This window comes from Bidens hawaiensis, unplaced genomic scaffold (genome assembly GCF_021521415.1).
Source record: "Bidens hawaiensis isolate Kalapana, Puna unplaced genomic scaffold, B.hawaiensis_p1.1 tig00015232_1, whole genome shotgun sequence".
In the NCBI taxonomy this organism is placed as follows: domain Eukaryota; kingdom Viridiplantae; phylum Streptophyta; class Magnoliopsida; order Asterales; family Asteraceae; genus Bidens; species Bidens hawaiensis.
Window position 1 is genome coordinate 33,450 of NW_027492355.1, and position 21,748 is coordinate 55,197.

Genomic DNA, 21,748 nt, shown 5'->3' on the forward strand with positions numbered 1-21,748 from the left:
TTCCCACGATGACGGGTCTACCCAATGAGCGGTGACACAAAGATAAGATTCGGGTAGACCATGTGGAGCCGACCAAACATCAGTAGTTAAGTTTATTCCCGTATTTATATTTTCAAAATATGCAATTAGTACCTCTTTGGCCTTCTTCCACAATTTTAAACAATAACGTTTAAGAGTATGACGACTTACGTGAGTGTATTGTGGTTGAAGCGTATCTCGAATCATGGCGGTTAAGCGAGGGTTGTCGAAGTGGCTAAACGGCAAAGCTTCTTGAATCACAAACTTCGCCATACGATCTTGAACTCGATCAATTTGGTATGTAAATATTCCGCCTTCACTATCCATTTGCGTTTGTTGCGACTCGACGTTCTGTTTCAACGCCCTGCAATACGGTCTTTCGATGTGTTTCTTCAAATTTGAATTCGAAAGTGGGTTTAAATAAATCCCACAAAACTTGCACCGAGCCTTCAATGAATGGTCACTCAATTCAACCAAATCCCAATTGCACCAAATCTCTTGATTACGATTATGAGGTACAATACGAACGAAACTTGGTCCGGCGGTGGAACCTTGACCAACCGATGATTGTGAGGCAGCCATAACAACAAATATGAATATAGAAGAAGAGAAAACAAGAGATTAGAGAACTCAGAACGTTGTAATAGCGTTTTTTTGTATTTTTTTGCGTTCGGGTTTGCGTTTTGAGTGTTGTGATGAACCCATTACACCAAATACCTATTTATACTAGTAGTGGGGTGTTTGGGGAGCCAAAAAAACGGCCATTTTTGACCCCAACGGTCAAAAAACGGCCATAAAACAGTTTCCCAACGGCTAGAACTACTCCAACTGCTAGAACCGGTTCCGAACCGGTTCCGGTTCGGTTCCGGTTCCTACCCGGTCCACCTCCAAACATGTCAAACCGGTCCCGGATCGTCGGGTTGAAACGGAACCGAACCGGTTCCTACGAAAAACGGGTAGGAACAGGTTCGGTTCCGGTTCGGTGGTTCCACCGAACCGGTTGCAGGAACCAGTTTTGTTGTCCACCTCTAGACTGATAGCTAGAAACTGAAATCATGGCCTCCAATTACGACCAAAATGTTAATTTTAATATTCTTGTTGTCCCACAAAATTACTATGTTCTGAACCGAAAGTGAAGTCTGACAAGTCAACTGAACTCACCGACTCAGGTTTTGGACTATCTTTAAAAAATTGGTCAATAAAACAGTTCAGGACCAACTCGTTTAATGGTTCAACTCCTACAAGGATACCATAATAATAATAATAATAATAATAATAATAATAATAATAGATGTGAGTTCATTTATAGTTATTAATGAATTGATTTGATTTGATTTTCCCATTTTTGTACAACACACTACCAATTCTTCTCTTTATTTCCGACTTTTATTATCCCGGGCACCACACTTATTCTAATTCATATTCAGATGATGAGTTGATATTTGCTACGGTTCGAGAATGATGGTGGTGATTAAAATAGTTGTAATTTTTTAGTACTTTATTATAACTTTTTAGTAGTTTGTTTAATTTTAATTTGTTAATTTAGCTAGTTTTATATTTTGATTTACATTTCATGATGTTTAATTGTTTAAAAGATTTAAGATTATAAAAATATATAATTTATGTTAACATGGTGGCGGGGTATGAAACCACAACCGGGCATTACGAAATTTGGGCTTAAAAGAATTAAAGCTTCACTGCCTACATGACATTGACATGGCACTTTAACATGGACTTCAAAACCCCTACACAACAATTAGCCTTAGCCGGCCTTGTTATGCAGTTATTTAATGAATTCATTAGTAGCGGAGCAACCATTCAATCAAATTTGAATAAACCTACAATCTTTGGATCAATCCAAGTTAAATTCCGCCCAAAACATGAAAAACTCACTCGTAAATGGGTCTATCTTTGGATTTAACTCCATAACGACGAAACCTGATTAACCCGACGTGAACTACCCGAGAACCTAAACCTAAGTATAACACTAACACCACCCCTACTTTTAGTTGCCGGGAAATTTACTAACGATAGATTGACATCTATAAAATAGATCAGGGCCACTGGGCCAGTCTTGGTTTGTGGGAAGACTGGGTAGGCTTTAAATGTAATATTGGGCTGTTTTTGGACTTTGGTGGACTGTTATTTTTCCGGTTTGGGCTGCGGGTAGCTGCTGGCTAGGCCCAACGCTTCTTTTTGGTGTGTTATTTGTAAGTTTTATGTTTTTATTTTGAATAACCAACGAATTCTCCAAATAAACTGCGGGCTAAATTCATCACATTTAGGTACACTCGCCTTCTGATATGAGGAAAACCCTCACCTAAGGCCAATGCCCTTGAACACTCCTCCGAAGGCACGATTATGTGGTGAGATAAAACTCGATCAGTCCAAGGATTCAACCAGTGAACGCCACCTACTCGCCTAGTTTTCCATCATCACCAGGTTCCTGGTGCCACTGAAACATCACAAACCACCTACTCGTATGTTTTATGTTTTTTGAATCAAATTTATTTAGTGGTTTGTTAAAAAATGTTGATTTCTATAAAAAAAATACATAAAAGATTTTTTTAGAGTAAAATAATGAAATTGCAAAAAGGAATGATGATTAATTAATATATAAATTGTATTGGAGCATTGGAGGGACAAGTAGTATCACTTTTCAATATTTGCTTTTTGGCTTTTTTGTATTTTCTTTTAATAAAAAGTTTTACTCCTACTACTACAGCTACTTTATGATAGATCATGGCCTAATCATACCTAGATCAATCTTTAAAGTAATTCATATTTTATAAAGTTAAAAGCAATTGATTTTAATTTTTTTACAAAGCATTTTTAAAGATATAAAAGTAATTACATGTGGGAGTACCTAATTTTGAGAATTCATTAACTCTGTCATGTTTTCGTGCATATAAATCTTTAGGCTATGTGGTGTAGTCGTGTAGATCACTGAGTCTCACGGGTTGGTCTATGTGGCATCACTGAGCTTATTGGAACATCATGTCCTCATCCCTTGGTTACTAGTGACGGGGTGTCAATGATCACTTTCACGATTGTCATTGTGAATCATCCAATCAGCTTTTTTGTTTTTTGTTCTTTTCTGCTTATTTATTTTTGTTATTAAAAATGAAGAATAATGGAGAATGAAGTTATTAACACAGATTCAGGGGTGTGGTTGAATGATGAAGAAAACACTGGGGTGGCGATGATTTTAAAAATAATGAGAATAATGACCCGTAACATATAACCTTAATAAAAACACTGTCAATAAAGTATTAACTTTCCATAACCACTAACATTCTAAAGAACGATCAAGTATAACACCTTTTTTTCTTGTCGTGTCCAGTTGAAATTAAAGGAAAGGACAACAATTCCTTCACCGAGTGACACCCGCCTAGATAAAAAGACGAAACTACCCCGCACGCGAGGGTCGTGTGGGAGTTATAAACATTGCTAGGATAGTAAACTCAATTACTCAACATTAGGGAACCAAATGTACCCACACAGTCACACTTGTTACAAACTTACAATGCAGATCTTTCTTTAACATACATGCCATAACTATTACACTTTACACGTTGATCATCATTTTAGCTTGATTCATATGAAATATGTATATATTATCATATCCTTTTAAGAAATCACATATTCATGTGGATATTTGTGACTTTAATTTATAAAAAGTATACAAAGTTGTGAATTGAAGTTACCTAGTGTCCCTTCGCTTCTTAAAAATTTTTGTGAATATGTAGAAAAAGTAAAATTAGAAATCAAAAGTTAAAAATTTTATAACATTTTACAACATAGCATCTATAGTATATTATTAATTATTTAGCTTCTTATAGTATGTGTAATTTTTCAACATTTGTCACGGATAATATTATTTTTTCATAATCATTTCAGGAATATTTCAATGGCCTTAGGCTAAGAATCCAATGTATGCATATAAATTTTTTAACTCAATTATTCAAATCAAAATCCTACTTAAATGATTTAAACTTTTGACTGCCATGAACTTACAATATGCATGGAATATCATTGCATACTAAAAAGTGTTCTTCCTTTTGCATTACAGTAACAAAAGTAACAGTAAAAAAAAGTAACTAATAATAACTCTAAATCATATATTAATACTTTCATGAATGCTTCCAATATCATCATCATCATCATCATCATCATCTTTAAGCCCCAAGAAATCCCTTGTCATATTCATCATCATCATATTATTATTATTAATATTATTATCATCAACACCATCTTCTTCTTTCTTTGTAGCATTTGCATCCAAGATTTGACTAAACGCATCATCAAAAGATGATACATCAGCAAAACCATCTTCAGTCATCATCAACATGGTCATCATGTTCATGTTCACAGGATGGATAAACGATGTGTTATGGGGTGTGGGCCCACCATCAGCACATGCTTCAAGTAAGCTACTGCTTGTACCACAAGTGTTGTTACCAGCTGCAGGAGAGTTAGCAGACACGTGAGGTATGTATGGTTGGTGTTGGTGGTGGGGTCCAGCAGCCAAGGAAGTTGTAGTACTTGTACATGGTGCTTGAAGACTTGTACCCCTACTACTGCTTAAATGAGTTGTACCCATCTCAGCCGCTTTTTGCAGCATTGCAGTAGCTGACATGTATGGTAGTGTTGGATGGTAGGATATCATGTGGGGCCCACAGGAGGTAGTAATATTACTACTAGGGCTACAATATTCTTGATATTGGGATTGTAACCAAGATGGAGGAAATAATAACAATGAGTTGGATGTGTGAACCGGGTAAAGTTGACCCGGGATTGTTGTTGGGTCAAGTTCAGTGATGGATCTTGCACTCTCTTGTGCAAGTGCATCACAAAAAGCTCTGTGTGTGATGAAACTATCCCTCCTGCACATGTATGTTCAAGATTATTATTTTAAAAGAATATATGCCCATGAACAACACTCCAAACACAAGAAAACAAAAAAGGTTTCTTTAAATAAGTTCTTGATCCAAAATCACAAACACCCACAAAGGAAAAATGACTAGTTTATTCCAAAAATTGTACTTTTAGTTATAAAATATAGTTAAAGAAGCAAGAATGCCAACAACTAGTGATAGAAGCAAAAACACCATCTTGGTACAAGTTTTTAATCCAAAGACACACCCACAAAGCAAAAATATTAATCTATTTAAAGGTCTTGTATAAAGAAACATCAATGACACCTTATTCAGATTATACATCAATGACACCTTATTCAGATAACACTTAAGTCTCACACGAGACATAAAGTTATGTGTAGCGGAGGGACTACAAAATGAGCGTTTTGCGTCATGGGACGCCCAGACAGCAGATGGTGGGTTTTTGTTTTTGGGTGTAATGGTGTTGTGTATATATATACCACACACACTCCATTATAATAATAATAAAATCAAAATGGAAGCAGGCAATAGATACCTCCACCCTATCGCCCCACAATTCGGCGGGGGGGGGGGTTCTCGCCCAACGTCGCCGGATTTCTCTTAATGACCACGCCCACTACGGGTGGCCTAAGAAAATGTGAACTTGGACCTTAGAAAGACAAACATTGGTAATATGTTCTTACGAGACACATATCATACATTCATGTATGATTTGTTTGACAATAAAAATGACTGATGTAACATTGACAACATGATACAAGCTATATAAGAAAATGCGAATGTGGGTCGTTGGAAGACGAAAATTGATAATATGCTCGTACGAGACACAAATCACATTGCCCATATAATTTGTTGGACGACAAAAAATGAGTGATGTAACACTAACAACATGATTACATTATACGAGCCATATGATATGACAAGCACTAGGTGTAAACTTGATTTTGTATTATAGCATAGGGACCTTAATACCTTATGACATGTTGGGCATTATATGACACTTCTTGCAAGTGGTATTTTATATACTAGAAGTCTAGCCCCTATTGAAAAATTATAATTTAATATAGAGTTCTTCAATATGTATAGTATATACAAACTTCCAATAAACATGAAACCATGGTTATATTGAATGCTAGAATGTTATGGTAATAATAAATGAAAGGAATTTTTGTTACCTTGAAAAAAGGGTGCCACAATCACATTTGTACTCTCTTGTGCCACAAGTTTTGGAATGAGCTTTCCAATCAGATTGAACTGCATACTTCTTTGAACATTTTTCACATTTCCACTTTTTCTCACCATGCTTTCTGCTAAAGTGTTTCTTGATTCCTGTTAAGTCCCCTAAAGCCCTTGATGGTTCATGATGCACACAGTTCACTTCTGGACACACATACACTTTCTTCCTCACAACTTCATTCTTGTTCCTCTGCTTCAACTTCCATGGCAGGTTGTGTCCTCTTCTGTGAAGCTGCAGGTTTTGATCTCTTTGAAAGCCTTTGTTACACATCTCACACACAAATCTATTAGTTGCCATTAATGTTGTTGGTGATAATGATATCACTTCTGCTTCTGGATCTACAAAACACACACAAAAAATATAATAATTGAGTAAATAAAATTATAATTTTATAATCTTTTTAAAGGAACTAATTTTTATATAGAAAACATGTTTTTTTTTGGAAATAATGAAAAATATTGAAAACCAACCAGTCTTTTTGAAAATGAAGGTTTAAGATTTAAGTGATTTTGAACACAGGTCAAATGTTTTTTTTATAAAAAAAAACATGTTATTCTATAGAAATGATGAAAAATATTGAAAACCCACCATTCTTTTTGAAAATGGTGAAAACCCCAAGAAAAAGATTTGAAATTTCAGAGATTTTGAACCTGTGTTGCCTGGAAAGTTTTTTTTTGTTTTTTTGTTTTTTTTTTGTTTCTGAAAATGGTGAAAAAAATTATTTTGGTTTCAAAGTAACAAACTTTTTATAAAACATGTGAAACCCCATGAAAAAAGATTAAAGATTTAAGTGATTTTGAACACAGGGAGACATTATTTTATATAAAAAAAATGTATTTCTTTAGAAATAATGAAAAATATTAAAAACCCATCAATCTTTTTGAAAATAATGAAAAACCCAAGATTTTTATTTTATATATTTTATATACAATTTTTTTTTTTAAATTTCAGAGGATTTTGAACCTGGGTTGCCTGGAAGATTTCTTTTTTTCTTGGTTAAAGGTTGACTTTGACTTGGAGGAGGATGTGCAGCTGCAAAGTAGTTTTGATGATAATTGCTTCCATTTTCATCCTGACTTATATTCTCAGTAGTTGCATGAAGATCAGATGCAGAGTTACTCAAATCATCTTCCAAAATCACATTCTGCTGCTTCATCTTCTGTCACTAGGTGTCAATATTTATATATATAATATATATAGTTGGAGTGTGTCTATAGAAATGAAACAAGGATATGTTGCATCATCATAAAAAGCTAAAGATGAAGAAGACAAAAGGAGAATCAAACTTGGAAACAAGCTAATGATAAAAACAAACAAAGGTTTTGTTTTGTTTTGTTTTGTTTAAACTTTAAAGTTTAAACCCTAGTTTACTTGATGAAATCCAAACTGTTTTGCCATGATTTGAGCTCTAATATGGCATCAACCAAAAAGACAATGTTTAGTTTTTTGGAAGAAACTGAAGCAGTACTGTATGATCAGCTAGCTGTTGTTTCAACAATCTCACACACACTGGTTTGTGTGTGTGTGTGTTGTTCTTGATTCTAGAGAGAGAAAGAAGGTGTGGATGAAAAGAGATGTTAATGGGATGAATAATAATAATAATAATAATAATAATAATAATAATAAGCTAAAAAGATGAGAGAGAGTGGGGCTAGGGTTGATGTCTGACTTAGAGTACTGCTTGCTTTCTGTCTTTTTATCACTTGTGTTTTCCAATCTCACCTTTTATATATATATATACAGGGGAGGTATAATTTGAGAAATTGATGAGTTAAAAGAATTTTAAGAACTCAATTCTACATCACACATTTAATTAAATGAGTTAGAATATGTGGCTGATATTAAATTTAATTAAAAAATGAATCAAGAGAGAGAATAAAGATTTTTGTTGATTAAACAAGTTTAAACTTTAGTTACATATGTGTAAAAAAAATTCAAAAAAAAGTTGTTACGTTGAGTTTTTAAAACTCAAAGCGGTATCCAAAAGAAATCAATCATATATATATATATATATATATATATATATATATATATATATAAGGTTAGTATCATTTAAGAACTCTAAAAAACTTAATAACGTGTGTCCAAAGTTAAAAAAGAAAATAATGTAATCTAGATTGGCAATCTAGGTTGGTGGAGCAAACCTAGATTGTATTCCAAACTAACCGCCGATAACTTAATTATTTAATTAACTATTAATATTCTAACTAAAAAAAATAATTAAATACACGATATTTCTTAAAAAATTATGAACATTCCGATATAAATTTTATTAAAAACGAACTTCGTTAAAAAAACATTTTTTTTAAGTTGGGATGGTTGTGAATGTGTATAAAAGATTGGGATGAGTTAAATTATGTAGATTGGAGAGAGAGAATTAATTTTATAATATAAGATTGAGATTGTGAGATTGCCAATGAGAGTAGTCTTAGGAACTCTACATAACCAAACACTTTTTTAATTTTTTTATATATTAACATTATTTAAGTGTAGTTTATCATATTTTATATAAAAAAATTTTATTACACATATAAATAACAAGTTTACATATGTGTAAAATTTATGTACTAACAAATTTACATAGGTGTAAAACAAAAATATATATGTATAAAATCTAATTTTCAAAATTGTAATCGTAAATATAGATATAAAAATGATAAAGCTACACTCAACAAACATTAACATACAAATTTTTTTATAAAAAACGTTAGTTTATGGGTTCTTTCAAGTTTTTAAATAATTTAACAGTTCTGTAATAATACTCATCATATATATATATATATATATATATTGTTTTCTTTTTGCACATTCCTGTAATAATTAATTATCTCTTTTTGACAATGAAAGTTACTTTTAAGCATTTTGTGTTTAATACTTTTCTATTTCCAACCCTTTTAACTCTAAAGTAATTTGCTTTAAAGTTTATGTGTTATGCAATAAATAAAAAGCGTATAATGTCCTGTCATATTATTGTCATATAAACAATAAGTTTTAACTAATATACTTTTTAACTATCACGTTGTAATTAACTTACTAGAGATTAACAAAAAAGAAAAAAAACTTTGATTGATGTGTGTGAGGATGAATTCCACTTAATTATATTTAACGCATTTTTTTGCTTGGAGCGAGGTGTTGTTTTCAGATGTTAAAATGTTTACATGACATGAAAACGTCATGAACGTCTTAATTTCAACAACAAAGTAGCCTAAGATATATGTGTTTGTGAGTGTTTTTAAAGTTTAGAATAAAATATAAAGGTAAAACAAGTTATTATTACACTTAATAAAGATTCTTAGACCATTCTCATTAGCAAACCAACTCAATCCAATATTCTAATAAAAAAGTAATTTCTCTCTCATCAACAAACACAACCTAACCTAACCTAATCTAAATTTTCACTCTCATTCACAACCCAACCTCAACCAACATTTTATTATATATATAATTTATAATTATTTAAAATATATAAAAGATAAAACTTTAAATTATAAGTTACGAAACAATAATATTATATTGGAAAGCTAGTAAGAAAAAAATACATATTTTTGAATAACCTCGTTTTTAATAAAATTTATATCGAAGTGTATAGGAAAAAAAATAAATATGGTTGTGTTTTTAGAATTTTTTTAAGCTAACAATTTAAATTATTAAAACAAAAACTAATTTGTGTGTTATATTAATTGTTAAAAAAAACAAAAGGATGAAAACTAATATGCATAAAATATTGCTTAAAATGGTTTGCAAACTAGTTTGTTTTTGTGAACTAGTTTGTGAAGTCATTTATAAAATATTAATTTTGTATTTTATTTAATGTCATTTGGCAACCCAAACCATCATTGGGTTGTCAATGAGAGTGGTCCACAAGAGATATATGCAGGGCCGGCTCAACCACAGTGGAGTCCTAAAGCAAAATTTAAAATCGAGGCATTTTTAAAATTTCAATACTGTAATCCCTCTTTATTTATTTGAATTTAGAACTGACAACAATCAACTAGAATCCTTATTAGCAAAAAAGTGTAAGTTAATATTGGCTTGTTCAATAATATTATTTACAGTGGGCAAGAAAGCAAACACTTTAACTTTATGGATTTCGACTAGATAGTGTATAGTAAAGAAACTAGATGGATCAATTTAACATATACATAACATGTATAGCATCTTTTAAAAAAATGAGGCCTGTTTTTTAAAGAGGCCCAAAGCAATTGTCTTAGTAGGCTTATACAAGACCTGGTATGTAATAACATTTACTGATCCAACATTATAATAATAGAACAAATACTAACACCGTAAGTTTTTTTTTTATATTATTTAATATCACTATATATATTTGTGATATGTATAATTATAACTATAGTTTTGACGACACATAATCTTTTATAATTGTAAATTTTTTAAAAAATGTGATGCCTTCTCATAGTTTAATAGTATATAATCACTTGCATGCATGAATTGAAATTTCCATAATGCAACGTTAGATATATGGCTTGTGGACAAAACTGCAAATGAATACATGCTGTTTTTATCACTTATATCAGGGGCGGATCTCACTGTAGTTCGTGCTACGCATTAACTTTTTTGACGGAGTATATTTTTAGTGCAAATCGTTTTATTAAAACAAATTTTTTTAAGCCAACACTACCCTTTAACTTTTTATCTCAACACTACTCAAAACGACACGGAATACATCTTAACACAAGACTACAATTTTTACACTAAATTCCATGTACTATTTATTTTAATGACACTCCAGATGAATGTTTTTGGATCTATTATTAAATAAAATATGATATTTATTTTGTCACTATATATATACACTTTATATTTCCCAATAATTTAATTTTGAAATGGGATGTTGCTCGACCGGAAAGTTATCAGCATGCTCTCCAGTCTCCACCTTTATCTTTAAAAATTTATATTGTTTCTTTTTTCTGAATATATTAAATATCCAAAAATCGAGTTAATTAAGTGCACAATTTATGAAGATCAACTGGACAAATAGTAGAGTTGCCTAACACATGATATTCATAGATTAACAATTAACATAAAGTTAAAGGTAGGTTACACTATTACAAAGATACAAGATAGATTTACATCCATATTTGATATAAATAGAGAACCGTCCGAATTTCACAAATATTTATAGGTGATGCATATAACATAATCATATTTAATTTCATAAACAAATATGGTTAAGAATTATAAGGTGTCGTAGTAAAGCAAATAAGTGAATGTCTTTGTGGTTTTTATAGTTTTTTCCTGATTAAACTTAGTGTTTGTATGGTCATCTTGTGTTGAACCTCATAAATAGACCTGATCGATTAAAAGGTAGCCTATGAATTATTCAGCATGACTCTGAAACCTTTCCATTAAATGCTTCATTTTAGCCATTAAAAGTTTTCTTCAATTGTGCCAAACACACTCCACATCTGGCATTTTCAAAGTTAGCCTCTTGGTAATATTATTAAAATGCTACCAAACATCTCCTTACGTGTTATGTTATTATCTCGCTCAAGTATTGCGTATCCCCGTTGGTGCCAATATAATTCATATAAAGGTTCTTGTAATATCGAGAATAAACTCTTTCCCACTTGGAATTCAGTCCACTTTTGCAACAAACGGCTTCCGATCAAATTTAACTTTTTTGACTAGTGTATCATCCTAATTCAGCTCCCTACAATTGACGAGCTGATAAAGTGAGGCATTTGCACCTCATCGGTTTTTTGTTATATGCGTGGTTTGCTCCCCTTAATCGATCTAAAGATCCTAAAACATACCTATGATTCTTGAAATTGTTTTCATATGTATCTTAATTTAAAGATATACATAAAAGTATAGAAAGCAAATAATTATGCATAGGTGTATTGTATACATGTGTATGGTTTGGAGTGTAGGGTGGGTTTGGGTTTTTACTTTTTACTTTTTACTTTTTATGGAATAAGTAAATTTGGAAGATGTTGACACATCAATTTGAAAGGGAAAAAAAGTTGGGATTTCAACGATAAAGATCGACCAAATCTTTCCTCAGACTTGACACCTCATTCACAAGTTTGACCAATGTTTATCTATGTTCATTATTACATAAATCAATAAATTTGTAGCAAACTTATTTTATATTAATCAATCTAAAAGCATAAAGAAATCAAACAAAATACATATGTACAAGCTACCAACTATAAACGAATTCCTATTGCACGCATATTTAATTTCAAAACGTAACTTAAATGTATTAAACTTTTAATATTTTTATCATAAGTGTACGTTGCGGTTCGATTGAGCATGTGGGCTACGATGTCACGTTTATTAAAATTTTTTATATACATCTACACATCTGAAACTCAAGAGACATCGTAATCTTTATCAATAAGCCTTGGCCGTTGGCATTAAGGGGTTAAAGGTAGAAAATCAATGAAAACTTGATTCGAACGTAAAGACTTTTATTAGAGGAACTCGAATGCTTATCAATGTATCGATTTAAGAATACAGTTCAGCACGGCCTCATAAGCATAGGGTTTTCCGGACAACCGGCACGGCCGTCACAAGCATAGGTCTCTTAATCATGTTGTTATATATTGGGCCAAATTCTTATTTTTATCCATAAAAGCCATTGGGTCCAAGGTATATTTTTGTTATGTTTATTGTTATAACATTAATGTCGTTTAAAAAATTATCTTATAAATTTTGTTACTCACTAAGGCCAACTCGTCATTTTATTTCGACTCGGTCGAGGTATTTAAATTTTCGAAAACAGCTCTGCAATCCGGTTCGGATACTTATTAAGAAGTTAAAAAATAGGAATTCAAATTTGATTTGAATTTCGTATATTTGAAAATTGAAATTATAAACATCCCTACTTATATTCAAAACACTACTGATTTAAGCTACGACTCCACTAAAAATGTCTCCATCAACTTTAATTTGCTACAAAAATATATATTTAGAGTCCGATTAAGCTACTGTAAACACCCCTGAGGTCGGTCCCATTAATAATTCATAATGGCCCATATAGGTTATCTATCTATATTCTATAATTCTATATGGGTGTAACATAGAGTTCACGGCCTCACGGTCACGGGTACTCAACATAAAGTAGATGGGCCTACATTTATTTGATCATTATTATATTTATATGAGCTGGCTAGAGGAAAAAAACCACCTTCTTTCAATTAATTCATTTATATATTCACATCGTTTTTATCTGTCTATGCTATATTCATTTATATATCCATAACATCTTACAATTTTAATAACATTTAATACTAATTGTACAACACTAAATATATATGGTTAAGAGACTAAGAAATCATGGATGTCTATAGCTTAGGTTGATTGTAGTATATGCTTTAACCTTAAGTTTCAAATATAGGACAATGTTTTTGTGCAAAATTGTTTTGTAATTATGAAGACAATCCGAATGGTGTATATTAGAGTTGTTTTTAACATGTTATGTTCTTTGGAATTCACTTTTGTTATAGCAAATGATTTTGCATGAACATACGGCCATTTTTTTTAATTATTGTTTAAGTTGGTGAGTGAATAACTGAGTTATACATATATGAGTCAAATCAAATAACATGAACTCATGGGTGTTCGGAACCCACTATCTGAGTTTTTAAGAGGGCTGACGAATTCAGATGTTCCATTCAAAATGTTTATTAATTTGACAGACTCGGAGGCTCCGTTAATCATTATTGATTTAGAGGTTTCATTTTAGTGAACTAAACACGATTTTTGTGTTAACCGATTAAGTGGTATTCACTTATCGGAATCTTTAGGATGCTACCAATTACCAAATGACCTCTTTAATTAACCTATGCATCCAGATTGGAATGTACTGCACCGAAACTCTATACATATTACATATGAACATTTTGTAATAAGTAAAGGTACCAAACCGAACCGATGTTGGACGGTACGATACCGATATATTCGGTGCCCACGTTACAAAAAATTTGGTATCGGTTTTTCGATCCTGGCCCCTAAATTAGTAAAAGTACACACCTAAATCACCCAACGTCCTCCGTTATCATATCCGACTTGAGAATAACATATATAGAAGTGCACAAACTGTGTATTTTCAGGAACCGGAACCGGGTGGGAACCGGTTCCGGGTATGGTTAATAATAGTCAAAACCAGGTTGGGTTGGAACCGGTTCCGGGTATAGTCGGTATTTGATCGGGTTTTCCAGGTATCCCAGCTGACGTGTCCGCAGTCAAACTTAACCACTCTTTCCAACGGTCTCCGTGTTGCCGTCGAGCCCAGTAATGTAGCTACTACAGGCGTCGTGGTGTACGTTGACGCCGGGTCAAGGTTTGAGTCGGTAGAGACCAATGGGGTTGCTAATTTCCTCCACCGTTGTATCATATCATCTAATAATATTAATGGGCGTACATACAAAGAGCACACTGCTTATTACTCTCAAGGCGGTGATGTGCCTAAGGCGCTGGATACTCTATCGGATGTATTGCAGAATTCCACGTTTGAAGAAACTATTATTAATCAGGAGCGTGATTTCATTCTTAGTCAGATGGAACAAAAGGTTTGTTTTTTTGTTATTATTATTATTATTATTTATTATTATTATTGGGGTTGGTGATGTGAGAGAAATCGTGTGCTTTTGAGAAAATTTTGTAATTGTAGGGGTAAAAACGAGTCGAGCCGAGCCCGAGCTCGACTAGGCTCGAGCTCAGCTCGTTTAATTTACACAGAGCTCGGCTCGTTTCAAGCTATATTTTCAAAGCTCGAGCTCGGCTAGAGCTCGGCTAAGGCTCGGCTCGTTTACTATATATCAATTATTTTGTATATAATTATAATTATTTTTATATATTTTTTCTATTATACTTTTATGTATAAAATAATATATATATAATATATATATAGTTATTTTTATTTATTTATTCATAAATTTACATATATTAATTAATAATTATTAAATATATATTTTAATATAATTGACAGGCTCATTTAGGCTCGCGAGCCGGCTCGAGCTCGATAAGTGAAGATCGGGCTAGGGCTCGTTTATTAAACGAGCTTACTTTTAGGCTCGAGCTCGGGCTCGGCTCGATCGAGTTTTGTAACGAGCCGATCTTGAGTAGCTCGCAAGCGGCTCGGCTCGTTTGCACCCCTATTAATTTGAGGCGGGGCTCATGTGGCGGTTTGTGGAATCTTAGCGTTGTGGATGCTCTTAGTTAAATACAACCGTTCCTATTTATTTATTATTATTATTATTATTATTATTATTATTATTATTTATCAAGTTATATTATTTTATAAAACAAATACCTCCCTAGTTAGTTGGTTTTCATTACCATGATACAAGTATTAAATTTGTATTTTTTTTAAGCACATGAACAAGTTTAAAGTTGAATACTTTATTTTTCTATCTTTGAAGAAGAAATTGATGATAATCAAGGGACAAAAGACAAACTGTATTGTATACTACAGGGGTATTTACTGTTTAGAGAAACTGAAAACCGAATCCATATTCATAATTCAGTTTTTGGATTGATCTGCAAATGTGGTTTTATTTGGATGCGATTTGTTCAATTTTTCAGTTTTACTTTTTGAAAAGTTAATAAAAAGGTGTTTGGGATTGCTTATTGTGTGAGGGGATAAGTTGATAAGTTAGTTACAATGTTGTGACTTATAACTTGTTTTGGTTGAATATGGTTTGTTCGATTTTAACCGAAACGGAACAAAACTGAATTAGGTTCGATTACAGTTCGATTATTACCTTTCCAAATTAAGTTAGGTTCGATTTTTTATTAGGGGTGAAAAATGTCATAACTGAACAAATCAAATTGAATAAATCGTCAACCAAACCGATGAACACCCCTATATTGAATGCTGGTTGCCGGTTGGTTTCAGGGGAGTGAGCAAGTGATGCTTGATCATCTTCATGCTGCTGCATTCCGAGGCGGTCCCCTTGGTAGGACAATTCTTGGATCTGCAGAAAACATCAAGAAGATTACAAAGAAAGATATTCAAGACTACTTTTCAACACACTATGCTCCCCACAGAATGGTGATTACAGCCTACGGACCTGCAGTTAAGAATGGTGATGTTGTTGACCAGGTCAAGAAGTTGTTCACAAAACTACCTGCTAATCCTATTACTACAAAACAGTTGCTGGAAAAACAACCTGCAATATTCACTGGCTCTGAGGTATGATTTTATGTTATATATTTTGCATTTGAACAAGCTGCTCTTGATATTTCTTAATTACATATTAATAATTATAATAACCAGATTCGTGTACGGGATGATGATCCTTCTCTTGCTCATTTTGTTGTTGCTTTCAAAGGAGCGTCATGGACCGATCCAGATTATGTAGTTTTAATGCTCATGCAAGCTATGCTTGGCTCATGGAACAAAGCAGGCGAACATAATATAGGGTTCGTTGCTATTGTTATTGTTTTTGTTGTTGCTGTGTGTGTATGTACATATATATAGAGGATTAGGATCATGTGAGAACTATTTGAAATTGAGAATGTTGAGAATCATTTTGGACCACAACAAAATTTATTTTTAAGAAAAATAAAAAAAATTAAAAAAATATCGGTTTAGCAAATTATTCATATATGTATAATACGTATATTTTAATTCTATACAAGTTATTTTTTATACACATATGTACAATTAAGATAAATGATAATGTACATATGTGTATATTGTGTAAATCGAGATTAAATATAAATATACATATGTGTATAATTAAGGTTTTTTTTAATTTTTTTAAAATTTTTTTTGAAACCTAGATGAAAAATAAAATTTTTTGGTTTTTTTACAAATGGTTCTCTTTGGATCCTCACCCTATATCTATATCTATCTATCTATCTATATATATTTATATATTTATATTTAACTTTAATAACTATGACAGCAATCTGGTGAGGATCGGTGAAGTTGCTGAGAGCATGACGGCCTTCAACACCAATTATAAAGACACTGGACTATTCGGTGTTTATGCTGTTGCTAAGGTGAGTTTAGGCTGATAAGATTTATATTACATCTGATTACTGATTGCTAGCTTAATGTAGCCTGATTGCTTGGAGGATATGGCTTATGCAATAATGAAAGAGATATGCAACGGACTATGTTGCCGAGTGTTGGAGGATGATGTTATTCGTGCTCAAAATCAGGTACTTTTGTTATTCCTTGAAAAAGCATATCTTATTTTATTTTACCGTTTGGTTGTCGCAGGATGAATAACAAAGTCCTTTATTTATAAATTAACAATTCTTTGCAGCTTAAATCTTCACTGCTTAACACACATGGGACCAGCGCCGCTGAAGAAATTGGACGACAGGTACATACACCGTATATATAATAATAACCAAACACCACATCATAGTTATTATTATCAAACACGTTAGGCGCACTCAAGGCGCATAAAAATCGCGTGCGGCGTGCCCAATAAAAAAAATCTCATTTAATGAAAAAAATAACAATACATTATGAACATAGTTCAAATACCCAAAATTATCGAATATCAAAAGTTCAGAAAGTAATAAATAGAAAAGGCTCATATGGTCATTGACAGTTGACACAATATAAACTGTTTATAACCATATTGTTCTTTTTCAACATGTTTAAAACATCTTTCTGGTTAAAAAACTTGTTTAACCTTAAAAAATCATTTTGGCATATTTCTGGTTAAAACGTTAACTCGTTTCAATCTTTAGGAAAACGTTTTGACACTTTTCTGGTTAAAACACTAGCCCGTTTCAACCTTTGAATAAACATTTAAGTAATTTTTTGAACACAGGTCAACTGCTAGTCCATCCATGGGAGACATTATTTTATATAAAAAAATGTGTTTCTTTAGAAAAATGTTTCTGGTTAAAACGTTAACCCGTTTCAACCTTTAGGAAAACGTTTTGTCACGTATATGTTTAAAAAACAGCTTGTTCAACCTTAAAAAACCGTTTTGGCATGTTTCTGGTTAAGACATTAACTCGTTTCAATCTTTAGGAAAACGTTTTGACACGTTTTTTGTTAAAAAACCAACCCTTTTCAACGTTTAGAAAAACCATGTTGACATGTTTCTGGGTAAAACGAAAAACATTGTCGGTAAACCTCAACAGATGGAAGGGCAGTTTGTAAAAAAAATAAATTCCCGTATATAACTGTCTTTCTTGGCAGGTTATTACATATTGGCGTAGAATCCCAAATGCTGAGTTACTTTCCAGAATCGATGCGGTTGATGTTGCTACCGTCAAATGTGTTGCCTACAGATTTTTATTTGACCAGGTAATGCCTCACCTCTTAACCATGATATAAATATTCAAAGTTGGAATATTATCAACTTACATATTCAAGATTTGGTTGCAGGACATAGCAATTGTAGCATCGGGGCCTATCAAGCGATTGCCAGACTACAGCCGGTTACGTTCTCGCACTTGCATGCTTCGTTACTAGACTCTTGATTTTCTTATTTCTGGTTGTACCTTAATTATGTATGTATTATGCATGTCTAAACTAAATTAAATTAAATTAAAGTTAAGGCTCTTTTGTGTTTTGTCTCATCAATCATATCATTATCTGCTGGTTGTGTTTTGAACCAAGAGATATGGGCTGCACAGCCTAGTTCGAGCCGAGCTTAGGCTCATTAAAAGTCTTTTCACTAAATAATTTAAAATGTCTTTAAGTTAACTAATATATAATAAACAGACCGACAACTAAGCCCAAGATTGAAAAAACAACTCACGAGTCGAGTTGAGCTAGGCAGAAAAAAACCAATGACTTGGGTAAACGGGTTATATCATTGAGGCCGGTTTACTTGCTATATTTGTTTTTAGCCCGGGATGACAAGTATGGTCAACACAACCTAAAGTTGCTTGAATTTGTGACCTCTTTTTTAAAAAAATTAATCATGATCCATAACATAAACTTGTTTTAAGATATCAATGAAATATAGTAATGGATAGATAGGATCAACACATGGCTGCCCATACATAATCCGAATAGTGATGCCTACACCTGAAGGAACTCGGTTGAAGAGTTGGGGAACACAAACACTGCAACCACGGCCTCTGCCTGGTTAACGGCTGTGGTAAGAGCCGCACTTCTTAGGCCGGCCTTGAATACTTTGTGCATAAACCGAAAGGTAAGGAAAATGTTGTATCTGATATGCTTGAAACAGGATATAAGAATTTCTTGCATTCAAATCCAGTGATAGAGAGAGAGACTGACAACAAGTGAAGGGAATAGGAGGAGATCATAGAGTTGAGTATTTGTTCTGGTAAAATATTAACAGAATTCTTATAACTGATTGAGTTGAAACTAAGCTCGAATTCAACGACTCCTTTCAAGTTGAAGGAAGCACACAATCTAAGTTCAACACTTAAAAGTTATCATCCAGACTTCAACAAGAAAACATACAATCTAAGTTCAACAACCGACGGAATACATAATAATAAGTTAAAACAAAAGACGTTCCAGCAGCAGCAGAATAATCAAGATTTACTGAGTACGATGATGATGATGATTTTATTTATACATCAATGATTCTGGATCACGCATCATGCAGGGACGGACCCACTATCTGTGGGTCGGGACCGCCAATGTTTTTTACAACTTGAAATCATGTGACTTAGTTGAAATCTTGAATAGAATAATCATGTAACTAAAGTATTGTGTTATGAATTTGGAATTTACAGCAACACTCGAAACCTAACTGTCGTTGGGACTCTATCGCCAAAGAGACCTGCACACGCCATGCTTCCTTACCAGCCAGACCAACTTCGTAAATGGTATCGAGGCTAATGAGTTTTGCGGGCAGTGGCGGGGCCACATTGAGGCCGATCCTTTTTCCAGTTTTATATATAACCTATAATATAGAATTGCAAACAAACCAATTCTTTTTCGACGAACGAACCCATTATCATTTAAAAAAAACATTCAAATCCACTGTCTAAGGGATGGGCAAAATGGGTACTGGTACCGATTTGGTACCGTCGGTATTTCCCGAATTTTTCTTTCAATACTAGTACCGGTGTTTCCCGATTTTTTCCTTCTATACTTATACCGAACCGAACATTTCGGTACCAATACCGGTATTCGCTCATCCCTACACTGATTATGAAAATTTTAGTTAAATATTATCTAGTAATGAGAATTTCTTTTATAAAATATAAACTTAAAAAAACTATAAAAATTACTAACAAACATTATAAATAGGCCAATAATAACTCATATGTATGTAATAGGAAAAGCCCAAAATAAATAATAGAGTTGGCCAATAAACCCAACATAATTTTCATTTTTAAACATAATACCTAAATAAGAATTAAATTAAAAAAAAAACAAAAACAACCGGTCAATTTCTGTTTCTATATATCGACTAGGTGAGTACGTCCTTCATCTCATCGCCTTCGTTAGTTCGCCTCACAGCCTCAACACTCACAAGCCGGACTTCAACCAGACAACGTGACATTTTATTTATCTAATGACCGAACCCATCTGAGCCCTACACCTTTGACGCCGGAAGGAAATCGAGCATCAAAAAATCCCAACCCTACTAAAGGCACGCCTGCATGCATGAATATGATGTTAATGAATATATGAAAATGAATAATAGGAATTTCATATAGCTAAGGTAAGGTAACATTTCAAATAGGAATCCAGCATCATTTTTAAAAAAACATTCAAACCCATTGATTAAGGGATGGGCAAAATGGGTACCGCCGATTTGGTACCGTCGGTATTCCCCGAATTTTTTGTTTAGAACCGTTATCTGTATTTCGCGAATTTTTCCTGCAATGCCAGTACCGGTATTGCACGAATATTTCATTCAATACCGGTATTGAACCAAACATTTCAATACCAATACCGGTATCCGCTCATCCCTACACTGATTATGAATGTTTTAGTTAAATTTTATTAAGTAATGAGTATTTCTTTAATAGTATATAAAACCTTAAAAAACTATAAAAATTACTAACAAGTAACAAACATTATAAATGGGCCAATAATAACCCATATGTATGTAATAAGAAAAGCCCAAAATAATAATAGAATTGGCCAATAAAGTGATAAACCCATCATAATTATCATTTTTAAACATAATACCCAAATAAAAATTAAATAAAAATAAACAAAAATTACCTGTCAATTTATGTTTCTATATATTGACTAGGTGAGTACGTCATTCGTCTCATTGCCTTCACTAGTTCGCCTCAAGGCTTCAACCATCGCCTCACAACCTCAGCACTCACAAGTCGGACTTCAACCAGACAACAACGGCAGACCGACTCTATTTTTATTTGATATCCCTTTGTGTATTTTTTTTAATGCTAATGATATACTTTTGTTATGATGGTGGTATGGCATTTTATGTATCTGACCGAATGAACGATCCGACCCATCTGAGCCCGAAAACTATAACGCCTGAACGAAATCGAGCATCAAAAAATCCCAAACTTGTAGAAAACAATTCCTAGCTCACCCACTGTTTGCGGGGTACCATCTCCAACGCCCCTATAACCCCCGAGTTCAAAAGCACTCAAGTATCCAGACCCACTTCACCAATAATTTTTCATTTATGTATCAACCACTCACCGCCCCCCTGTAAAGACATCATCGATAGGATCA

The 21,748-nt window shown here is 32.9% G+C and overlaps 2 protein-coding genes across 2 annotated transcripts; one reads left to right on the forward strand and one right to left on the reverse strand.

Annotated features, from left to right (window-relative positions):
- Positions 1-4,045: 4,045 nt before the first annotated feature.
- LOC143548713 (protein indeterminate-domain 12-like) lies at positions 4,046-7,658 on the reverse strand. The gene is made up of 3 exons (XM_077039803.1): positions 7,120-7,658; positions 6,095-6,494; positions 4,046-4,904 (listed from the first exon to the last, which is right to left on the reverse strand). The coding sequence occupies exons 1-3, from the start codon at positions 7,310-7,312 to the stop codon at positions 4,136-4,138; spliced, it is 1,362 nt and encodes a 453-aa protein (XP_076895918.1). The 5' UTR covers positions 7,313-7,658; the 3' UTR covers positions 4,046-4,135.
- Positions 7,659-15,892: 8,234 nt separating this feature from the next.
- Positions 15,893-18,653, forward strand: LOC143548714 (putative mitochondrial-processing peptidase subunit beta, mitochondrial). Its single transcript, XM_077039804.1, has 7 exons — positions 15,893-16,318; positions 16,403-16,548; positions 17,037-17,133; positions 17,194-17,295; positions 17,403-17,462; positions 18,299-18,406; positions 18,488-18,653. Exons 1-7 carry the CDS (start codon positions 15,998-16,000, stop codon positions 18,572-18,574), a joined length of 921 nt encoding a protein of 306 aa, XP_076895919.1. The 5' UTR covers positions 15,893-15,997; the 3' UTR covers positions 18,575-18,653.
- Positions 18,654-21,748: the final 3,095 nt, after the last annotated feature.